The sequence below is a fragment of the Chrysochloris asiatica genome, unplaced genomic scaffold, assembly GCF_000296735.1.
Source record: "Chrysochloris asiatica unplaced genomic scaffold, ChrAsi1.0 scaffold00245, whole genome shotgun sequence".
Lineage (NCBI taxonomy): Eukaryota > Metazoa > Chordata > Mammalia > Afrosoricida > Chrysochloridae > Chrysochloris > Chrysochloris asiatica.
The window spans coordinates 2,521,224-2,541,594 of NW_006408763.1; the positions used below are offsets into that span (position 1 = coordinate 2,521,224).

Genomic DNA, 20,371 nt, shown 5'->3' on the forward strand with positions numbered 1-20,371 from the left:
TCATTATCATTGGCTTTAGTGGTTAGTGTGTTAAGTTGGAAAAATAGTCATATTAATTGGTCTTCCTTATAGACATATGGATATTATCCTATCACAGACAGTATTGTACTTCATGATACATCTTGAAATATTCTTTTTCATGATGAATGTGATGCCATTCCCCTTAAATTTGTCATTCCAGTCATAGTAAACCATGTGATTGTCATGTTAAAAATGGCCAATACCAGCCAATTTCAGCTCACTAATTTCTAGAATACCCATCTTTATGCAATCCATTTCATTTTTAAACAACTTCCAGTTTTCCTAGATTCATATTTTGTACACTACATGTTCTGAATATTTAATGGATATTTGCAGCTATTTCTTCTCATTTTGAGTTGTGTCCCATATGAAAATGAAGGTCCCAAAAGCTTACTCCATTCACATTATTATGGTCGGCTTTACTTTGAAGAAGTAGCTCTTCCCCAGTCATATTTTCAGTGCCTTCCAACCTGAGGGGCTCCTCTTCCGGCACTATATCTTACAATATTCTGCCGGTGTTCATGTTTTAATCCTCTGGCACTATATCTGACAATGTGTCAATACTATTTATAAGGTTTACAGTGGCTAAACATTAAAAAGTCATCCATCTCTCCTTATTCCTAATCTGTCATTGTCTGGAAGCTTCACTGAAACCTGTCCACCATGAGTGACCCTGCTGATATTTAAAATACCAGTGGAATAGCTTCCAGAATCACAGCAAAAGCCAAGTCAGCACAGTATGACAAATGAGTGGTGGGTTCTGTTACAGCAGCATTAGAGGAGAAAGAGTATAATCTACAAGCCACATTTGGTTTTTAATGAGGCATTCATATATATGCTTCCCAGCCTAAGACTTAGTAACTAATATTTGTTGTTGTTGTTAAGTGCCATCCAGTCGATTCTGACACATAGCTACTCTGTATAGGGTTTCTGAGGTTTTAATTCTTTGCATGAGCAGAAAGCCTCATCTTTCTTTCACATAATGGCCAGCAGGCTTGAATCACACACGTATTTTGTGGTTCACAGCCCAGTGCTTATCATATGGAGCCACTGTGCTCCCAGAATAACTAATATAGACAAGATCGGGTGCATTCAGGGTGGTATGGCCGTAGACCAGAATAACTGATATAGAAAGAGGTATTTCATTGCAAAAAGAACTGAAGCAAAGAGGAGGATGGAAAAAAAACAAAGGACAGTCAAGGACTGCTGTGCACAGCTGGGGTTTACCTGAAAAATCGAGTGCACACACTCCTCTCTGGTGTTGTCCTTTTAACAGTGATAAACATTTCAGAGTCTGTGTGTCCCACACATGAATAGCAGCATCTCTTCCAACCTGAAACAACAGGGTGAGTGTATTGACTACTTATAAATTATAATAAGAGTGATTTTTGTTCTTTAGAGTCAAGTGCTGCTCAAACATCAAAGCATATTTAATCTGCAGATTGGGAAGAACCCTCAAAACTGACCTAGTCCAGACTCATTATGTTCCAGATAAGAAACTGAGGCACAAAGTCTTAACTGGCTTATCTAGTCATCAAGTTGAGTAACAGTAGAACCTGACCTGGCACGTGGTTCCCAGTTAAGGAATTTGTAAGACTCAGGCATGTACCATAGATGTTTTAATCTGTTTTTTATCATCTATCATTTCCTTCTCTGCTCTCTCAACTGCACACAAGATTCCATATGTCAGGCAAGGAGTCACCTTACAATGTCATTGCACCACCCTGAGTTCTTGAATCCATCTCAATGATATCACCACCTCAGGAGGGACTCGATTCTGCTTCTCCTCTTGGGAAACAGCAATATCACGATTTAACTACATGTCTTAAGGTGGATTCTCCTTAAATGATATAAGCTTATACTATTGCTGTTGAGTGCCACTGAGTTAGTTCCAACTCATAGTGACCCTGTATAGGATTTCCAAGGATTGGCTGGTGGGTTTGAACCACCAACCTTATGGTTAGCAATCCAGGGCTTATCCTACAGCACCACACCAGGACTCCAAACTTATACTAGTATCATACTAATTCCCAATAATAGGGAGATATCATAACAGTAAGGTGGTCTTCCTCAAATAGAGAAAATGAAATCTGCAGGGTATGATGAGATGACCCTAAAAAGTAAGATAGAGCATGTAGCCCTATGCATAACTTAACCAGATGAGGCCAATTCCCCCACTACTCTGCAAGGTCCACTCCCTCTGAAGTGGCTACCAGCATGCTGGTCTCTCAATGGTTTGCCTTCCACCAATTATAGTGAGAGTGTATTATCTCCTCAGGGGTGAATGCAAAGAAACTGACTCTGATTTTCCTTTATAAAGGGATATTATTAACTAGACATTAGCCAAGCATTGACTGTTTATAACAAAGACAAATAATAGAGGCAAATGAAAAGGCAAAACAATGACCAATTACATATAAAACATAATAATGTCATCTAATGGCAAATTAAATATAAATCAGATGAGATGATCTAATTTTCATTTGGAGATTCAGTGTATCAAGAAACAGTTCTTATCTTTTAGAGTATTATTATCTTCTTATAAGTAATATATAAAAGTTATGGGCCTTTCTCCTACAAAAGGCACATTTCTAGAAACTGACTCCTTTCAAGCACTCAGATTCATCCATGGACTTCATGCACCCCAGGTTATGGCCCCTGTTCATCCCTTCCAACTCTTGGTGGAGTCATGCTTTTAAATTTTAGCCATTTTAATAGGTGCAGTATCTATTGTAGTGGTACCTCAGTATAGGTTTAGGATACACTTTCCTAGTGACTAAAGTGGAGAGTATTGGCATGGTACTGTAGAATAAGCACTGAACCATGAGGTCAGCGGTTCAAATCCACCAATCACTCTTCAGAAACCCTACATGGGGTCACTATGAGTTGTAACAGACTCTATGACACTTAACAACAACAACGTCTAAAGAGGAGTCCTGGTGTGGCACTAAGAACTATCCGCAAGGTTGGTGGTTCAAATTCCACAAATGTCTCCTTGAAAACTATACAGGATCAGTATGTGTCAGAACCAACCCAACAGCACTTAACAGCAACAACAACAATGACTAAAGAAGGAGCCCTGCTGGTGCAGTGTGTTAAGCACTGAGCTGCCACCCTCCCAAGGCCAGCGGTTCAAACCCACCAACCACTCTGCGAGATAGATATGAAGCTGGCTGCTCCCATAAAAACTTATTTTGGAAATCCTAAGGAACAGTTCCACTCTATCACCTATGGTTGCTGTGAGTTGAAATCAACTCCCTAGCACTGGATTTTGTTTGTTTGTTTGTTTGATTGTATTTCTGGTAATCACTAATGATATTAAGTATAGCTTTATGTGCCTACTAAGTCCTCTATGTATCTTTTGGTGAAGTGTCTTTTTAATGTTTTGACCAGCTTTAAAATGGAATTATTTGAGTTTTTCTACGAAATTTCCACTTAGCTATTGAAGTATTACTTGCAGTTAAAAGTCCAAGATACAAGTGAATAAATAATGTAATCTAACACTGGAAGAAAGCAGTATAAAATTGAACATACTATTGGCAATATTACTGTTTTACCAGAAAGATAATAAACCTGAATTGAACAGATTCTTTGGTTACTAAATTGGCTTATCCTATGTGAAAATTTTTTTCAATATAGACTCAATTCAAAGTTAAGGTATTTCAAAGAATACTCAGATACAATGACAGTTTCTTTGCAAGGCTAAAATATAACACAATTAACTAGTCAAAATCCACATGGCTTTAATGTTTTATAAAAACTCATTATACATTAGCTATTATGACAGGGTCACTATGAGTTGGAACTGACTTATAACAACAGCAACAACAACTAGTTGCTGTCAAATCAGCTCTGACTCATGTTGACACCATGTATGTCAGAGTAGAACTGCTCTCTATAGAGTTTTCCATGGCTGAGTTTTAAAAAGTAGATTGCCAGATCCTTTTTCCTAGGTGCCTCTAGGTGGACTTGAACTTCTAAGCATTTGTTAAGCAGACAAGCGTGTTAACTGTTTGCACCACTCAGGCACTCCACTAGATGCTATACTAGTATTAAAAATAATTAATCCAATAAACACTTCATATGTTCCCCATGCCATTAAAAGTGCCATCAAATCAGTTGACTCATAGTGACCCTGTATAGGGTTTCCAAGGAGTGGCTGGGGGATTTGAACCACCATTCAATGTAGTACAAACCGGCCTTGTTATCACTCAGTTCTTATCCTACAGAGCCACACCAGGACTCTAGTAAGTTCCTAGGTGGCCTAATTGTGGAGCATACAGGGATGAGGAAAATGTACAGACTGTTCATGGAACATACACTATTTTTGATTTCGCTAGTTCCATCCATCACATCACTGCAGGAGAAGAATCCCTTGGTCAATTCTACCACCATCATGAAATGACACAGCCTTCACTGAATCTCCAGCTTCCTGCCTCCTTCAGCTTTATACCCAGTATTCCTTGAGTTTCTAATTTATAAATTGGATCCAACGTTAACTCCTCTCTCTCTTTGGGTAGGCCCCAGTCTTGAAGGACAGATGACACATACCTGCCCAGTGGCCACGTAGTCCTTCACTGGGTGGATGGTCAAGCTGAGGATGTCATCATCGTGCCCCAAGTACAGCCTCTGGGAGTGTTGCTGCCTGTTGTACACGACAGCCACGGCAGCAATGTGGTAGACCACTTCTCCAGCTTGTGTGTAGAACAGATTGTTTCGACAGTCATAGCCTCTGTAACTGAAGCACATGCAGTTAAATACAGAGTGAGTGAACAGAGCGCGAGTTGTCAGAGGTACAGCTAATGTTTTCATGTGGAGATGTGCAAGTGGAACCCCAGGGGTCTCCACAGTCACCTGGGCTAGCCATCTATGGTGTCTTTATAAGGGGCACACAGGCACTGATAGTTTCAACAGAATCCTAAGGAGTAGATCCTTAGTAACTGTGTGTGCTCATTCTCAACTCTGGTCAGTCTAAGACAATGCTTGTGATGGGGTACAAGCTTTACACAGTTGTGTTTCTCTGTGGGGAACCATTCCGCTTGCCCATTTGGAATCATACTATGTATGACCTATTACCTTGGGATGTAAAACCTTCCAGGGACACTAAAACAAAGGAACACATCAAGATACACCTGAAGAGGCTGAAAGTGAACAAGTATAACTACTGGGTGAGGGATCCTTTGCAAGTCAAGTGATTGCCGATTCTCTGCTTTTAACAAAATTGTTAAGAGATTTAATGGACTCATTAGCTGATATACTTCTAAATGTTTTAAATGATGTATCAAAATCAAAACATGATGTTTAGATTATAATATGATAGGAAACCCTATACAGGGTCACTATGAGTCAGAACCGACTCTGTGGCACTTAACAACAACATATGCAAAGATATCTAAACTCACTGAAAAATTTTCATGTTATTATAATAATATCTAATACATTATTCTATGTTAATTTATCAGAATTTGTAATATACTTATATTGATTTGGTCAACCATATACTACTAATAATTTTAATAATAATTAAATCTAGAAAAAATCATTAACATTTAGAATAGCACTGTCAATAGAAATATTACATGAGCCATATGTTGGTGATGTTAACTTTCATCAAGTCAATTACAACTCATAGTGACCCTGTAGAGAGTTTCTGAAGCTGTAAATCTTTACAGGAGTAGAAAGTCTCATCTTTCTCCTGTGGAGCAGCTATTGGATTCAAACTGCCAACCTGCTGATTCCAGTCCAGTGCTTATCCTGGGGAGTCACATAGGTTATCTAAGTCCTTCTATTGCCACATTAAAAAATAAATATAAAAATAAACTAATGAAAGCTATTTTAGTAACATTTTAACTCAACATATCTAAAATAGTATCATTTCAGCATGTAATCCATATAAAACATTTTTAATGCAATATTTCACATTCTTTTTTTTTTTTTCACATTGTAGTAGTTGTTGTTGTTAAGTGCTGCTGAGTTGGTTACGACCCATAGTGACCCTTTGTAGGGTTTCCGAGAAGCAACTGGTAAGTTTGACCTTGTAATTCAAACTAACTTTACAGTCCAGTGCATTAACACCACAAAGCCAAAGTCTTGGAAACCCTGTGTCCATTTTACACTTAGAGCACATCTCAAATCAGATTAGCTGCACTTAAAGTGCTTTGTAGCCATATTTGGCTACTGGCTACCACATTGAACAGAAGCATTAGAATCTTATGGTCATAGGACATAAGTTTCAATTGAACTTAGAGACTTTTCTAGCAGGAACTATGCTAGAGTGATTAATAATAATAATTTTTTAAAACTATCAAACATACATATTACATTAGGGCTAAATTTTGTACCAGAAGTAAAACAGATATATAAGTTAAAAGAGAAATATGAATAGATAAAGTAGCTCAAAATACCAACAGAGAGGGACGGAGTCCCCATATCAAGTACCAACCCTATACCCTCTGAAAACAGGATAGATAGTGATGGGCAATAAAGGCATAAAGTGACTGGCTTACAGGTTTTCAAGAGGGAATTTAGTTTCAGAGTGTGCATAGGAAGAAAGAGTCCCCACTGAATAGTTTTCATCTTTTCTAGACAGGTCTGGTGAAAACAGGTAGTGATAAGATGGATGAATCTTATGATTCAATGTTGAGTAATTATTATTATTACTTAATTGTGACCGTCACAATTGTAAAGGTAGAAGTTTTGTAACAAAAACGGGGGAGTAGTTAATCATACAGTCCAGAAATAGAGGACCCTAGGACCATTAAAAGAGAAGAGCACAAGCGGAATGTGGAACCCTATCCAGAGAAGCAGTGACACTAGAGATGGAGGCAGAGATGGGGTCAAGGAAAAAGGGAGCAGCTGAGGACTCTTGACTCATGGAAAGAGAGGGACTGAGTGCTGGTGGCCAGGAGGCAGGCTTGCAGAATGTGCCTTTTGGTTGTTTAAATATTATATATATCTGAGTGTTTCTGTGTACCCCCCACCACCAAAAAAGAAAAACAAAACAAAAAACCTCCAAAACAGAGGGAATGGAAGCAAATATTTTTGAATTATGAAGCACAGAGGAGATTGTAATCATTGCAATGGATTAATGGTGTAAAGCTGATGTTTACCCATGTAAACTATCACTCAGTTCACAATTTAAAAAAAAGAAAGAAAGAAAAAGAGAAATAAGGATGAAGTAAAATATCCTACTGTTTTAAAAGTCTTTGTTCATATATATATATATATTTAATGTTTTATTGTGAATTATGTGATAGTTTACATGGGAGAACACTGGTTTTACATTCATTCTATCTTATATCGTCTCATTGCCATGGTTACAATCCCCTCCATGCAATCCCTCCCCCATGCCCCCCCAGGTCTACAGCACACAGTTGCTCTCCCTCTCTAGATCTAAAGTCTCCAGCTGCTCCATTGCTCCACGTCATCATTTCTGCCTCCATTTCAGGCATCACTGCTTCTCTGGGTAGGGTCCTGCTCTCTGCTCTTCTCCCTTGATGGTCCTAGGGACCTCCGCTCCTAGACTGAAAAGGTAATCACTCCCCTCCTTGCTATAAAACATCTACCTTTACATTTCCAACCCTCACAATCAGTCCTGGTAACAATTATTCACTATTGTATCACAAGAGACCCGTCTGCATTTCATTGCATCAGCCCCGCCTAGTCAGATTGAATACTACTTACTGGAGATTCTACCTTCCTCCATGCCCTCTGGATCTAGGTTCCCTCTTGAAAGCTTGTAAGCCAGTCACTTCTTGCCTTTATAGCCCCCCACCTCCCATTTTGGGTAGCCAATGTCCAAGTTGCCCATCCCTGTCTACTCTGTGTGTGGAGGGTGTGGGAATGATTCTTGCTGTTAGGACTTGTTCCCTCTTTTGAGCTACTGCTTCCATAGGTGTAGGTCAAGTTCATCAAATTGTATGAGAATACTTTTTTTTTTCCTTTTCTTTTTACTTCTGGTTGAGTTCTGGTCATCCAGTCATTGAAGCCAGGTCAAGTGGGTATTATCTGCAAGTGTGGGTGTTCTTATGCATATGCTCTCTCTTCTTATCAGCTGGACACTTCACTCTCCACTCTAGTCCTCTGTGGCTATGTCACTGACTCTGGGCCCAAGGGTCCCCAGGTCTTGCCACACTGCTGGCCAACCAGGTCTTCACCCGAGTTCACAGAAGTCTATTGAACGTTGTAGGGCTTAGCTCACCGCTTCAATGCTGTTTTTCCCTCACTTCCCCTTATCGGTGTCTAACAGTGGTCACCAATCAGAGCGTGTATTCCCATTGAGTCTTAGTCTTGGAAGGGGGTTTGCACTGAGGGGACCTGACCACTTGCCTTGATGTTTCCTGGGCAAGCATGTTGCTTGTTCTTGTAGTAACAGTCGGTCTGCCTATGTTGTTTTATATTTTTCCTGTAGGTCTTTCTTTCAAGAAGTATCTTCTGTTCTTCTAGCCACTCCAGGTTGGTCTGCTTGTTCATATATTTTTTTTAAATGGATGATAGAGGAAAGAAAATTTCTTTGACATTTAGGTTCCCTTTCTTGCTATTAAGTGCCATTGACACATAGTGATCCTGTATAGGGTTTCCAGGAATGGCTGGTGAGTTTGAATGGTTCACCCTGTGGTTCAAACTGACTTTTCGGTCCAGTGCTTATCCTACTGTGTTACACCAGGACTCCTAAGTTCTATTGAAGCCATTTAAAAGACAGATGAGTTTATAATGCAACAGACACTATATTCTTCACAAAGCTTAAAATTTATTATGAAAAACTGTAGGTGTTAACTTAAAATGTGTAAGGGTGTATAGCATTTGCAGAATGTCTGAAAAACATTGTCCTAGTATGAAGCCAGCAAAATAGAATAGGAAGGAGCTGGAGCAGGAAGATCGAGGGAAAAAAGATGGCAAGAAAGAAGTGAAATAGCATTGAGCACCTATAGCAACAAATCAAAAAGTACATGAAGGATTGTCTACAGACAATCATGGACCATCAACTGAAAAAATTGGACAGAGAATCATGGTTAAAATAACACCCACAGTTAAATGCGCACTAGAGAGAAGCAGTTGACAGGACTGAGGGGAGGGGTCTGTCTCAGCCTGGTTATAAGGCTTGGTAGAGACTGGGAGGAAACTAATCAAGGCACACAGGCAGGCCACCTACCCGTGTATGAACTGGAGTCTCAGACTATCCTCTGGTGCCTTTTCTCGTTTAAGGAAGGGCACTGCATGATTTTTCTCTTTACTTTGCTGCTTCAACTGAGGTAGATCTTCTTTGTAAACCTTAAAGTGAAACACAAACATTTAATTGAAACTCCTTTCCTCAGGTTTCTAAACCCTCAATGTCTTGGCATTCTGAGAACATATTACTTCAGTATCATGGTTTTGAGAACATAAGGTATGCAAATGAATTTGGCTTTCTTCTAATGAATAAAAAAACTAACATGAAATATCTTTTAGATCATTAGTATCTATAACAATTTTCTCATTTTTGTTTGCCATTATTATGATTTTTAGGCAATTTATAGCCACAAAATAATAAGTTGCTAGAAAATTAGAAAAAAAATCAATAACAAAAATATAAATAAAATATTTTGTTAGAATTCCGTCTAAGGTAATACATCTCTTGAAGATTCTGATATCTGCAAAATGTAGACCTCATGAAATTGCAGTTCTTTCTAGAATTGCTCTTTGGAATTATTTTCCTTTCATAGTCTCATCTGTTTTGATGGATTAGACTGTGAATCATAAAGCAAAGCTCCCCTCTTGGTCTAATGTATGACCTAAAGTGTGATGCTGACTGAGAGAACATTTTCTGTAATTTAATTTAAACAGACATAAAACCAACCTGTTGTTTACTGTATGTTTATGCTCTACTATCAGGAAATGTCAATAAAACCTTGAAAATTAAATAAAATGAATAATTTTTCACCTTCATGAAGGACAGTTTTTAATTTGTTCCAAGTATATTACTTAAAGGAGCCCGGGTGGCACTACAGGTAAGCACTGGGCTGCTAGCCACAAAGTCAGCAGTTCAAACCCATAGGTTGCTCCATACGACAAAGATGAGGCTTTCTGCTCCCGGAAAGATTTACAGCCTCAGAAACGTTATACAGGGTCTCTATGAACTGGAATTGAGTGAATATATTACTTTTTTAAAAATCAAGAAACTTTATTATATTAAAAACTGTTTAGGATTTGACCAAATCTTTAAAAAAAGTCAGAAATCTTATCACTGGTCTTCCTATTACAGATGCAGTGAACTAAGATTTTGAAGATTGTCATTCCCTGAATTCAGGATTCTTTTGGCAGTTCATAAACTATTTACTTTGGAGCACTGAATTCTAGCCTTGGCATTGCTAAGACTTATTTGAATAAGTTTCATAACCTCTGTGGGACTCACTTTTTTATCAGTAGAATGAGGTAACAATCCTTGCTCAAGAATAACTCAGGAATGTTCTGAACATAAATAGTATATGTGACACATTTAGAAATTAAGGCCTCAGGGAGATTCCTAAGCATAGATTTCAATAGTCATGCCTTTTCATTCTTTCACTAATACCATTTTCTTAAATAAAAACTTACTTACCAATTGTAAAAAATTGCTTTTCCCCCCTTATATCTTCATGAGACAGAGCAGTGGGCTTCCCAGACCACAGAGCATGTAACTTGGAATGACTCTGAGCAGTGGGATGCCTCCAGGCATGTAAATTGGAGGAGCTATATTTGCTGACCCACGAAGCGGTAGGCATTCATCAGCAGCCCTAAGAGAACTTTGTAACTTTGTCCTGTAGGCCTCATCATCAGCCCTAAGAGAGCTTTGCAACACCGCTGGGGCAGGGCAGAGAGGCTAGGGAGCAGAGACAGGTCTGCCTGTGGCCATGGTAGAGGAGAGGTTGTCCTGACTGGAAAAACTGTTCCCTAAATGTTCATGACTCTGAATTGTAACCTGTTCACTTCCCTAGATCACATAACTGTGAGTATACTGAGTTCTCTCTGGTCATTTCAATGAATGATCAAAACCAGCTGAGTAGAGGGAGCTGTAGGAGGAATGGTTGATGACCTTTTGTTTTCTTTTCACAAACCTTGGTATGAACCCAATTTTCCAAATACGGAAATGAGGGATGATAATACGCTGGAAAAAAACAAAAAAAATGCTATTGCTGAAATTCAGTAAATGACTCAGTGCTTATAGAAAGGGGTGAAGCCAAATAGTACAAAGAGCATGGGCTTTAAAGAGAAACTCAGATCTTCATTCTAATGCTAATATTACAGATTAAGTTGGTGGAGACAAATTATTGGATTTCTCAGGGACATTGTGGGGTTGAATTCAGCATGTTTAAAGGACAGGATAGACTCAGAGACACACTCAATATACAGCAGCTGTCATAGGTCTACACAGAAACCTTGAAAGAGCAATATGGACAGCTGATGTATCTAAAAAATGAAATCTCATCAACTCAATGTCCAGGAACAGAATCTGCTTCACATACCTTTGTTAAATGGCAAAGAAGGACACAGAATTCCAAAGGTTGCCACGATAATATAGCAATATATGTCCAGATTCCCCTGAAAGAATGCTCTTTTCTCACATTCACCATTTTTATTGCGAAGATCAAATATCTTTTTTTTTTTCAAAGGACTCAATTTGGATGCAATTACCCAAATTTTTACTAGATATGATTTCAGATTGGAGAGAGCATGCACACTGAATTTGGGCTTTTATTTCAATTACATGGAGGACAGTGGTCATGAGGCAAGAGAGAAACCAGCTCACCCTGCCTCAGAGGTTACCTACCCTTAAAAGGAAGTATATGATTTAATAACCTGCTAAGAAAATGAAAAATCCTATACCTTACTTGCAAGTGTTTCTGCAAGGAAAAAAAAAAAAAAATCTAAAGTCATAGATACTAGGGAGGCAGAGAATCCTGAGTGGCATGAGCTCAGCTTTGAAACTCTTCCACTTTTTAAATTTCTAAGGAGCTCTGGTAGCGTAGTGGTTATGAATCGGGATGCTAACCTCAAGGTCAGCAGTTCAAAACTACCAGCAGTTTCACAGGAGAAAGATGAGGCTTTTTGCTCCCATAAAGATTTATAGCCTTGGAAGCTCTATGCAGGGTCACTATAGGTCGGAATCGACTCGACAGCACATAACAACATCAACAATGATAGGCTCTAATGGAGTCTTGGTGTGGCTCTGTGAGCTAATGCACTGGACTGCACAGTTGGTTTGAACCACAAAGTTGCCAGTTCAAACTCACCAGCTGCTCCTTGGAAACCCTATAGAGGGTTGCTATGAGTTGGACCCAACTTGATGGCACTTAACAACAACAACAATGACAGGATCAGATAAATGCTTACTGTTTAATCTACATTTAAAAGCAAGATCTAGGAAAATGTCCCTATTTTTTGTCTTCTGCCTAAATACCAACCATTTTCAGTGCAATGTCTACATTCAACGGGCTATCGAAGTTGCAAGTTAATGAAGCCTTTGGATTGCTCCCTGTGTACTGACCTGGCGATCGTAATTGATCTGAGTCTCTTGCTCAATATCAGAGTCCAACTCTGGCACATCTGACAAATCGGAATCCGATTCTTCACTGTAGGAATCAGTGCCACCTTCTGCAGAAACACAGCCCACAAGAAACAAGCAAAACTTCTGAGACTCTGCTTGAAAAGACTAAAAGATTTTCGTTCTTTTATCCTATCAATTTAAAGAAAAAAATTATGACACCATAGTTTTCATTTAGTGTAGATTATCAAAATATCTTTTGTTTAAATTTCATTTTTTGGGCAGGGAAAGAGAAACTCAGCTCATCCCTGACCCCTTTTCAGGATTAGGGTTACTTCTCCCAAGCAGAGTGAACTCATGGCTTCACTTCTATTAGACAGTGGATCTTTGGGTTTTCCCTTTTGCTTTGAAAAATGTAAAAAGGGTAGGTTTTACCTAATGGAAGACTGGAGTAAAAGGAAATCTAATTATTGTTTTCAACAAAGATCCTCTTTAGCCTTTTAACATGTCCATCAAGTATCAGAGATTGTCAAAGTCAAAACTTCTACAAAATTCCTCTCAATACAAATAGTAACAAATAGTTCTTTATCACCTAATCATTCCTACTGACATTAAAATGGATGTACATGCAAACATTACGGATGCACTAAACTGGAACGCATCCGTCCCATTCATGGACCATTCTTTGAACCCCACTCTGGAAGCCACCCGATTTAAGGGGTACCCTGTCATGCCAAAGCCTGATCCACAGCCCCTTACAATTGTCCAAAAGAGGCTAAAATGATGTATACACCAAGGCTACCATCAAAGATGTTTTTACACTTCAACTTGTATTTGATAGAAGCAAATTCTTTTGAAGAAAATGATTCAATTGACCCAGGAGGGTCTTAAGAATTTTCCTTTTTAATTTTCAAGATCCCTTCCCTCTTCTTCCTGATACCAGTTCTGGTTTATTATAGGGATGAGTTTTTCAAAATTGCTTTAACTCTTTACCTCCAGAATGGATCTTAGGGAGGTTTGACATTTTCCTGGAGAAATAAAGAGATGTTGAAACATTATTCTTGGTTTTACCCTGGGGTGTGGTTTCCAGCATGCCGTTGGTGACACCTTCTGGAATAAATCTCCACTGGAAGACTGAGTGGTCAGCTCCGCCCGTGCTCAGTACCCATTGAAAGTCGTGGGACCAGCGGACATTTGTGACATGTGCAGAGTGGCCCACATACTTTCTAAATTTGGCTCCTGAAAAGATATTTTCAAGGAGAAAATTAATTATGCAAAATAAATGAATAAATTAAATTCAGTCTATCCCATTCCTTATTCACGTTGATGTATAAAACATTTAAATATATCAGAACATAATAATTTTTAAAAAACTTAGATATATTTAAGAACTTTGAATAGATTAGAAAATAATTTTCAACTTTTACATGTATCATAGCAAATAAATCAAATTCTCCTAAAATCATCTCAGTTATTCCAGTATGAATTAAGCTAAAATTTTAAGCACTGTGGCTAAAGACAAATCTGAACCTGTTTCAAATAAGTGATAAAGAATGAACCTCCTATACATTCTTGTTTAAATGCAAGATAAAACAAGAGAGAAACAGAAAATAATTCTGAGTAGAAAAGAAGTCAAAACTGTTGCTTGGAATCACGTACATGTAGAGTTGGGAGAATAAATATTTTTTCTCCTCAATTGGTTGCTTTACTCAGTAAACACCACTCCAGGAAGTGACTGCAATGAGAAAATCCACTTGAAGTTCTGTTTGTGGTTGAACTATGCAGTAAAGTTTCCAGTACATGCTTGTCCACAGAAGTATTAATATCCTCAAGGCCTATTATTCTACAGTCTATTGAGATTTCAGGGGGCCAACAAAATACCCAGTTCCTCCTTCAAAAGCACTTCTACCTTTTAAAGTCCTTCTAAATATAAAGTTCCTTAATGAGGGAAACATGAATCTGTTCAAAAACTCCTTTAAGATGTTTAAAATTCAAATATCCATAGGAGAGGTAATGATTTAAATGGATATGAATGTGAAAGTAACTGCTATGTGGCCCCATCTTGAGAGCATTTTCTGACCCGGGAAAGGCCCTCTTACTGCAGGGCTTCTGAAAGGATGAGGGGAATGTTGGCACAGAGGGGAAAAGAAAGACCTTGGGTCTCAGAAAGCAGCCTTGCCTACTTCAAAGAGTTGCCTAATTTAGTTTTGTTTATAAAGTCAGACCGATTCTACCTAACACCAGCTGGAGATGCTTGTTGTTGTGTGCTATCGAGTTGGTTTCAATTCATAGTGACCCTTATAGGATTTCCAAGGAGTAGTTTGTGGGTTTGAACCACCTTGTGGTTAGCAGTCCAGTGCTGATCCTACAACACCACAGCAGGATGCTCTGTTATTTTTGTTGTTGTTGTTAAGTGACACTGATTCAGTTCTGGCTCATAGCGACCCTGTATAGGGTTTCTGAGGAGTAGTTGGTGGGTTTGAACCACTAACCTTGTGGTTAGCAGTCCGTGATGATTCTACAGTGCCATACCAGGATGCTAGATGATGAAAGTTCAATCAAGGGAAAGCAGGACATATTCTTCCGACATCACTTCGGATCTGAAAGTACTGAGTTATCTTTTGGTGCCCCTGACCTTTACACCCTCTCCACAGATCATTTAATGAGCTGTTTGGAAGTTTAAAAACATGATCACAAATTAAGACCTCACAAATTCAACTCAATATGAATGTAACATGGCAGAAGTGAAGGTGTGCCATCCAAGAGGAAGCTGTGAGAGGCACTGCAGATTCCTTCTTGTTCTCAGATCATTTATCCTGGGGGAAGCTGGATGTCATGTCATAAGGACCATCAAATAGTCTATGGAAAGGCTCTGAGACTTCCGGCCAAGAACCATCTGAGTGCATTCTCTGGTTCATTCTAGTCTTCTGATAACTGCAGTTCCAGCTGACATCTTGACTGCAACCTCAAAGGAGAACTTGAGCTAGAACTACGCAGCTAAGCCACTCCTGAATTCCTGCCACCACCACCTCTAATCTGTGAAATAATAAACGCTTGTTGTGTTTAGCTGCTATGTGTGGAGGGTAATTTGTTATATAGCAATGGGTAACTAATACATCCTTGTTAAGCTAGAACTAGAGCCTGCAAAACCATTAATTTTCTAATATATTTGATTTGTTTCTCTGGTCTTTTCTCATCACTTCTCTGTTCCAGGCACACTGGCCTCTTTACTGTTCCTCTAACATGTCAGACTCTCTTCTGTCTCCAGACTTTGCACTTGCTGTTCCTTCTGTCTGTCTGCAGTGTTCTTTTTCCTGAAAGCTGAATGGTTGATTCTCTTACCTCTTTGAGGAGTCTATCAAATGAAGGCCTATCAGTGAGCTGTCTTGGACTAGTCTATTTAAAATAGCAACACTTTGCTGCTTCACTCAAGCACTCTCTACTCCACTGTTCTTAATTTCTCTACACCAATTTTCACCCTCAAACATGTTTATGTTTATTAACTATCTCCTCAGTAGAACAAAAGCTCCATAGAGGCAGGAAATAGTGTTTGCCTTTTCATTGATATCTCAAGGTCCTAGGACAGCACTTATCAAATACTTATTGTATAAATGCAGACCATAGAAGTCACTTCAAAGTCTCTCCTTAAGACTAAATGACTTCACAAGGCTTCTGTTCATCCTCTGCACCAAAAAGGAGGGCTCTACCCAGGGCTGCCTAGTGTTCGTCTCTGATTTCTCCCTGGAGCAACTCACACCCCATATGCCAAGTCCACTTGAATGTCTGATCACAAACAAAACAAGCCAAAGAGTTCCCTTCTCTTACATTCCCTCCCTCCTACCCCCATAAAACATGTACACACACAGACAAAATATTTTCCTTTCTCATTTCCCCATCCCTGTAAATAAAATCACCACCCACCCTATTGCTTAAGTCCAAAATTTAGGAATCATCCTAACTTCCTTTCATTTCCACTATTCTCATACCCAATTCATCAGCAACATCTTCAATTTTTCCTTGACACTCTTTCCTGAGCACACACCCCTCCCTTTATGTCTGTGCTTAATACCTTGGTTCAACCCATATCACCTCTCATGTGGACACTTGCGACAATCTCTCTACGTGAAACGTTGCCTTCCCTTAACCATCACACAGGGTCCAATTGTTCTTTTAAAAGAAATAATTACAAGGGTGAGTAAAAAATTTTCCATACTCTGGCTGTAGTATTTATTTTAATCAACTTTCAGAAGGGACAAATAACATCATTTTTTGACAAAATCTCCTTTTTATTCAATACACTTTGTCCATCTGTCAGCAAGCTTTCATATTCCCTTATTAAAAACTGTTTTAGGCTGAGCTGTGAGCCACGAATGCACAGCTGTCTTCACTTCTTCATCAGAGGTGAATCTTTGCCATCAACGCACTGCTTTCAGGGGGCCAAACAAGTTCAAGTACAATGGAGCAAGATCAAAACTATAAAGAGGATGTTTTAACACTTTCTCAACGAAGTTTTTGCAGAGTGTCAAAAGTGTGGGCAGTGGTGTGTGAATGCGCATTGTCATGCAATATCACAACACCCTTGGATACCAGTCCTCTGCATTTAATCCAAAGTTTAATTTTCCAGCTGATAGTTGACTTTTAAAAATTTTCTTGGTCAGCAATTGAGGATGTTTCCATTCCATACTTTGTCGTTTACTCTCAGGCTCATAGTGATGCATCCATGTCTCATCATCAGTAGCAATTTTTTTTTAAAAGAAACTTTTACTTTCTTTCAAGTACCAGTCCAAATTTTGTTTTCAGATGTCCAAATGCTTCATTTATGCTCTTCTGTAAGTTGTTTTAGTACCAATCTTGCACAAATTTTCAAAACCCTAGTTTGTTGTGGATTATTTAATAAACAGAGCCATAGCTGATTTGTAAATGATTTGCTGATTTGTAATCCATGGTCACTCATCTATTCAGCAGAATCATTTCATATGCACATTCAATGTTGTCATCAGCCATGGATGGTGTTTTAATATCATGGGGGTACAGATAATTTAGTTATTTCATCCCTCCAATTAAAATTCAACAGAAATTCCATTCCAAACTTGCAGCAGTGACTTACAAAACACTTCATTATATGTAACCTGCCACCTCCCCAGTCTCATGGTATCCACCTCTACAACTCATTCATTACACTCTAGATACATGGATCTTTCTGTTTCTGCACTGCATCAAGTTCATTCAAGCTATAGTGAAGGTTGACATTTTCTCTTCCAATGTCCAGAATTTCTTTAACTCAAGTCTTAAAACATTCATGACACTTGTCCTAAGAGGTAATTGTTCAAGGAATGTGTGAGTGTCTGCAAAGGATTCATAGGATGGGAGACCTATAGCAACCCTATACAAGGTCGCTATGGGTCGGAACTGACTCGACGGCACTTAATAACAGCAACAACTCCCATCCTATGAATCCTTTCCAGACCCACACACACATTCTTGATTGGTTGAAATATTCAGAACTTCAGCTTTTGAGCCTTTCTCATATTACAGATTATTAATGAGTCTTCCATCCAACTTCTCAGATTATTTGCTCAGCATACAGACTAAGTATGGTGAAATTATACAACCCTGGTGCACACCTTTCCTGATTTTAAATTATTCAATATCCTCTTGTTCTATTGGAACAACTGCCTATTGGTCTATGCACAGGTTCCTTTTGAGAAAAATGGAGTGTTCTGAAATAGACATTCTTAACAATATTATCTATTGATTGTTATGGTTGAAACATCGAATGCCTTTGCATAGTAAATAAAGCACAAGTAAACATCTTCCTGATATTCTCTGCTTTCAGCAAAGAGCCATCTGATGTCAGCAATATATCCCTAGTTTCACATCAATTACTGGCAGTTCCTTACTAGGCTTCTAATAATAAAATTAAACAGGCTTATATTTGTCCTTTTGATATTCTATGTTGCAGCAGCATAACATCTTGACAACAGTAAAACACTGTAACCAGAGTCTTGAATTTTTTCTTCATGTTTTTTCAGTCTGAGAAATGCTGAGCATGTTTGTCCCTTTAGGTTTTCTAACTTCAGGCCTTTGTATATTTCATTATAATATTTTACATTGTTTTTTCAAGCTGCCCTTTTAAATTTTTTGTTCAGCTCTTTTGCTTCTCATTTCTTCCAATTACTTTAGCTTTTCTACATTCAAGAGAAAGTTTCACAACAATGAGATATCATCTCACACCAGCAATAACAGCAAAGATCAAAAAAGTAGAAAACAATAAATACTGGTGGGGATGTGGAGAGACTGGGATGCTCCTGCATTGCTGCTGGGATTGTAAACTGGTCCAACCTTTCTGGAAAGCAATATGGCACTTCCTCAGAAGGCTGGAAATAGAAATACCATATGATCCAGCAATTCCTCTACTTGACATTTACCCACAAGAAATATGAGCCATAACACGAGTAGATATATGCACACCAATGTTCATAGCAGCACTATTTACAACAGCAAAAAGACAGAGACAGCCTAAGAGCCCATCAAATGAAGAATGGATAAACAAACTTGGGTACATACACACAATGGAATATTATGCTACCTTGAAGATTATAACAAGGAAGCTGTAAGCCACCGTATACCATGGATAAACCTTGAGGACATTATGTTGAGTGAAATTAGGCAGTCACAAAAGGAGATATACTGCATAGGACCACTACTGTAAAAGACTAAGAAAAATAACCCATACTAAAGGGGGGAGTGATTCTTTGCTGGTTACTGGCATGTGGGGGTGGGATGAAGGGAGGGAGGGGAAGGTGGAACACAGGGTAGGGAATAGACACAGGATAGTTTGGGTGCTAGGGTGGGGGACACTACACAAGAAGAGGGAGGGGAATGGAAGAACAAAGTGGACGGGAAAACAATTAGGCAGGTGTGCATGAGCTAAGTGGGACAGAGGTAAATAATGATGCATGCACAACCTTGGAACAACAGGGCTCTAGGATACAGGGATAGAGACATGGTTGGAATGGGGAAAGATGGGGAGGAAATAATGTTAAGATGCTTGGCTGTCTTTTGAATCTTGGATTCCCTGGCATACCATTATAAAATAAACACTTGATGGGGAGAGAAAGGAATAGCCAGAAATAGCACCATAGAAAGCTTGTAAGTCTGTCTTCTGCCTATAATTGACTGGAATACCTAACATGGGGCTACAATGTGCCCAGTGAAAGTGGCTTCCTGCGAAGCCTCTGCATTACATAAGACCGTAAGTGGAATCCTGAACTGCATTCAGAATCCTCTGAGGTGGAAACTTCAACTTGAAAGGACAAGCAGACCAGCTGGAGCAGCTAGAAGAACAGAAGATACTCCTTGAAAGAAAGACCGATAGGAAAAATACAAAATAAAACAGGCAGACCGACTGATTACTACAAGAACAAGAAAGTTGCTCACCCAGGAGACATCAAGGCAAGTGGTAGGGTCTCCGCAGGGCAAACCCCCTTCTAAGACTAAGACTTAATGGGAATACATGCTCTGATTGGTAACCACGTTCATCACCAGTAAGGGGAAGTGAGGGAAAAACAGCTATGAAGCTGCGAGCTAAGCCCTACAACATTCAATACACTCTTGTGAACCTAGGTGGAGACCTGATTGGCCAGCAGTGTGGGAAGACCTGGGGACTTTTGGGCCCAGAGTCAGTGACATAGCCACAGAGGACTAGAGTGGAGAGTGAAGCATCCAGTTGATAAGAAGAGAGAACATATGCATAAGTACACCCACACTTGCAGATAATACCCACTTGACCTGGCTTCAATGACTGGATGATCAGAGCTCAACTAGAAAAAGGAAGAGGAAAAAAAGAGT

At 39.0% G+C, this 20,371-nt stretch overlaps 1 protein-coding gene across 1 annotated transcript in view; it reads right to left on the minus strand.

Moving 5' to 3' along the window:
* EML6 (echinoderm microtubule associated protein like 6) overlaps positions 1-20,371 on the minus strand; it is a 443,186-nt gene that overhangs the window by 179,840 nt on the left and 242,975 nt on the right. The window contains exons 11-15 of the mRNA XM_006873534.1: positions 13,592-13,759; positions 12,524-12,630; positions 9,173-9,291; positions 4,573-4,759; positions 1,249-1,354 (exon numbers count right to left, since the gene is read on the minus strand). Of these exons, the coding sequence (XP_006873596.1) occupies positions 1,249-1,354; positions 4,573-4,759; positions 9,173-9,291; positions 12,524-12,630; positions 13,592-13,759 (687 nt within the window). The remainder of the gene's footprint in view (positions 1-1,248; positions 1,355-4,572; positions 4,760-9,172; positions 9,292-12,523; positions 12,631-13,591; positions 13,760-20,371) is intronic.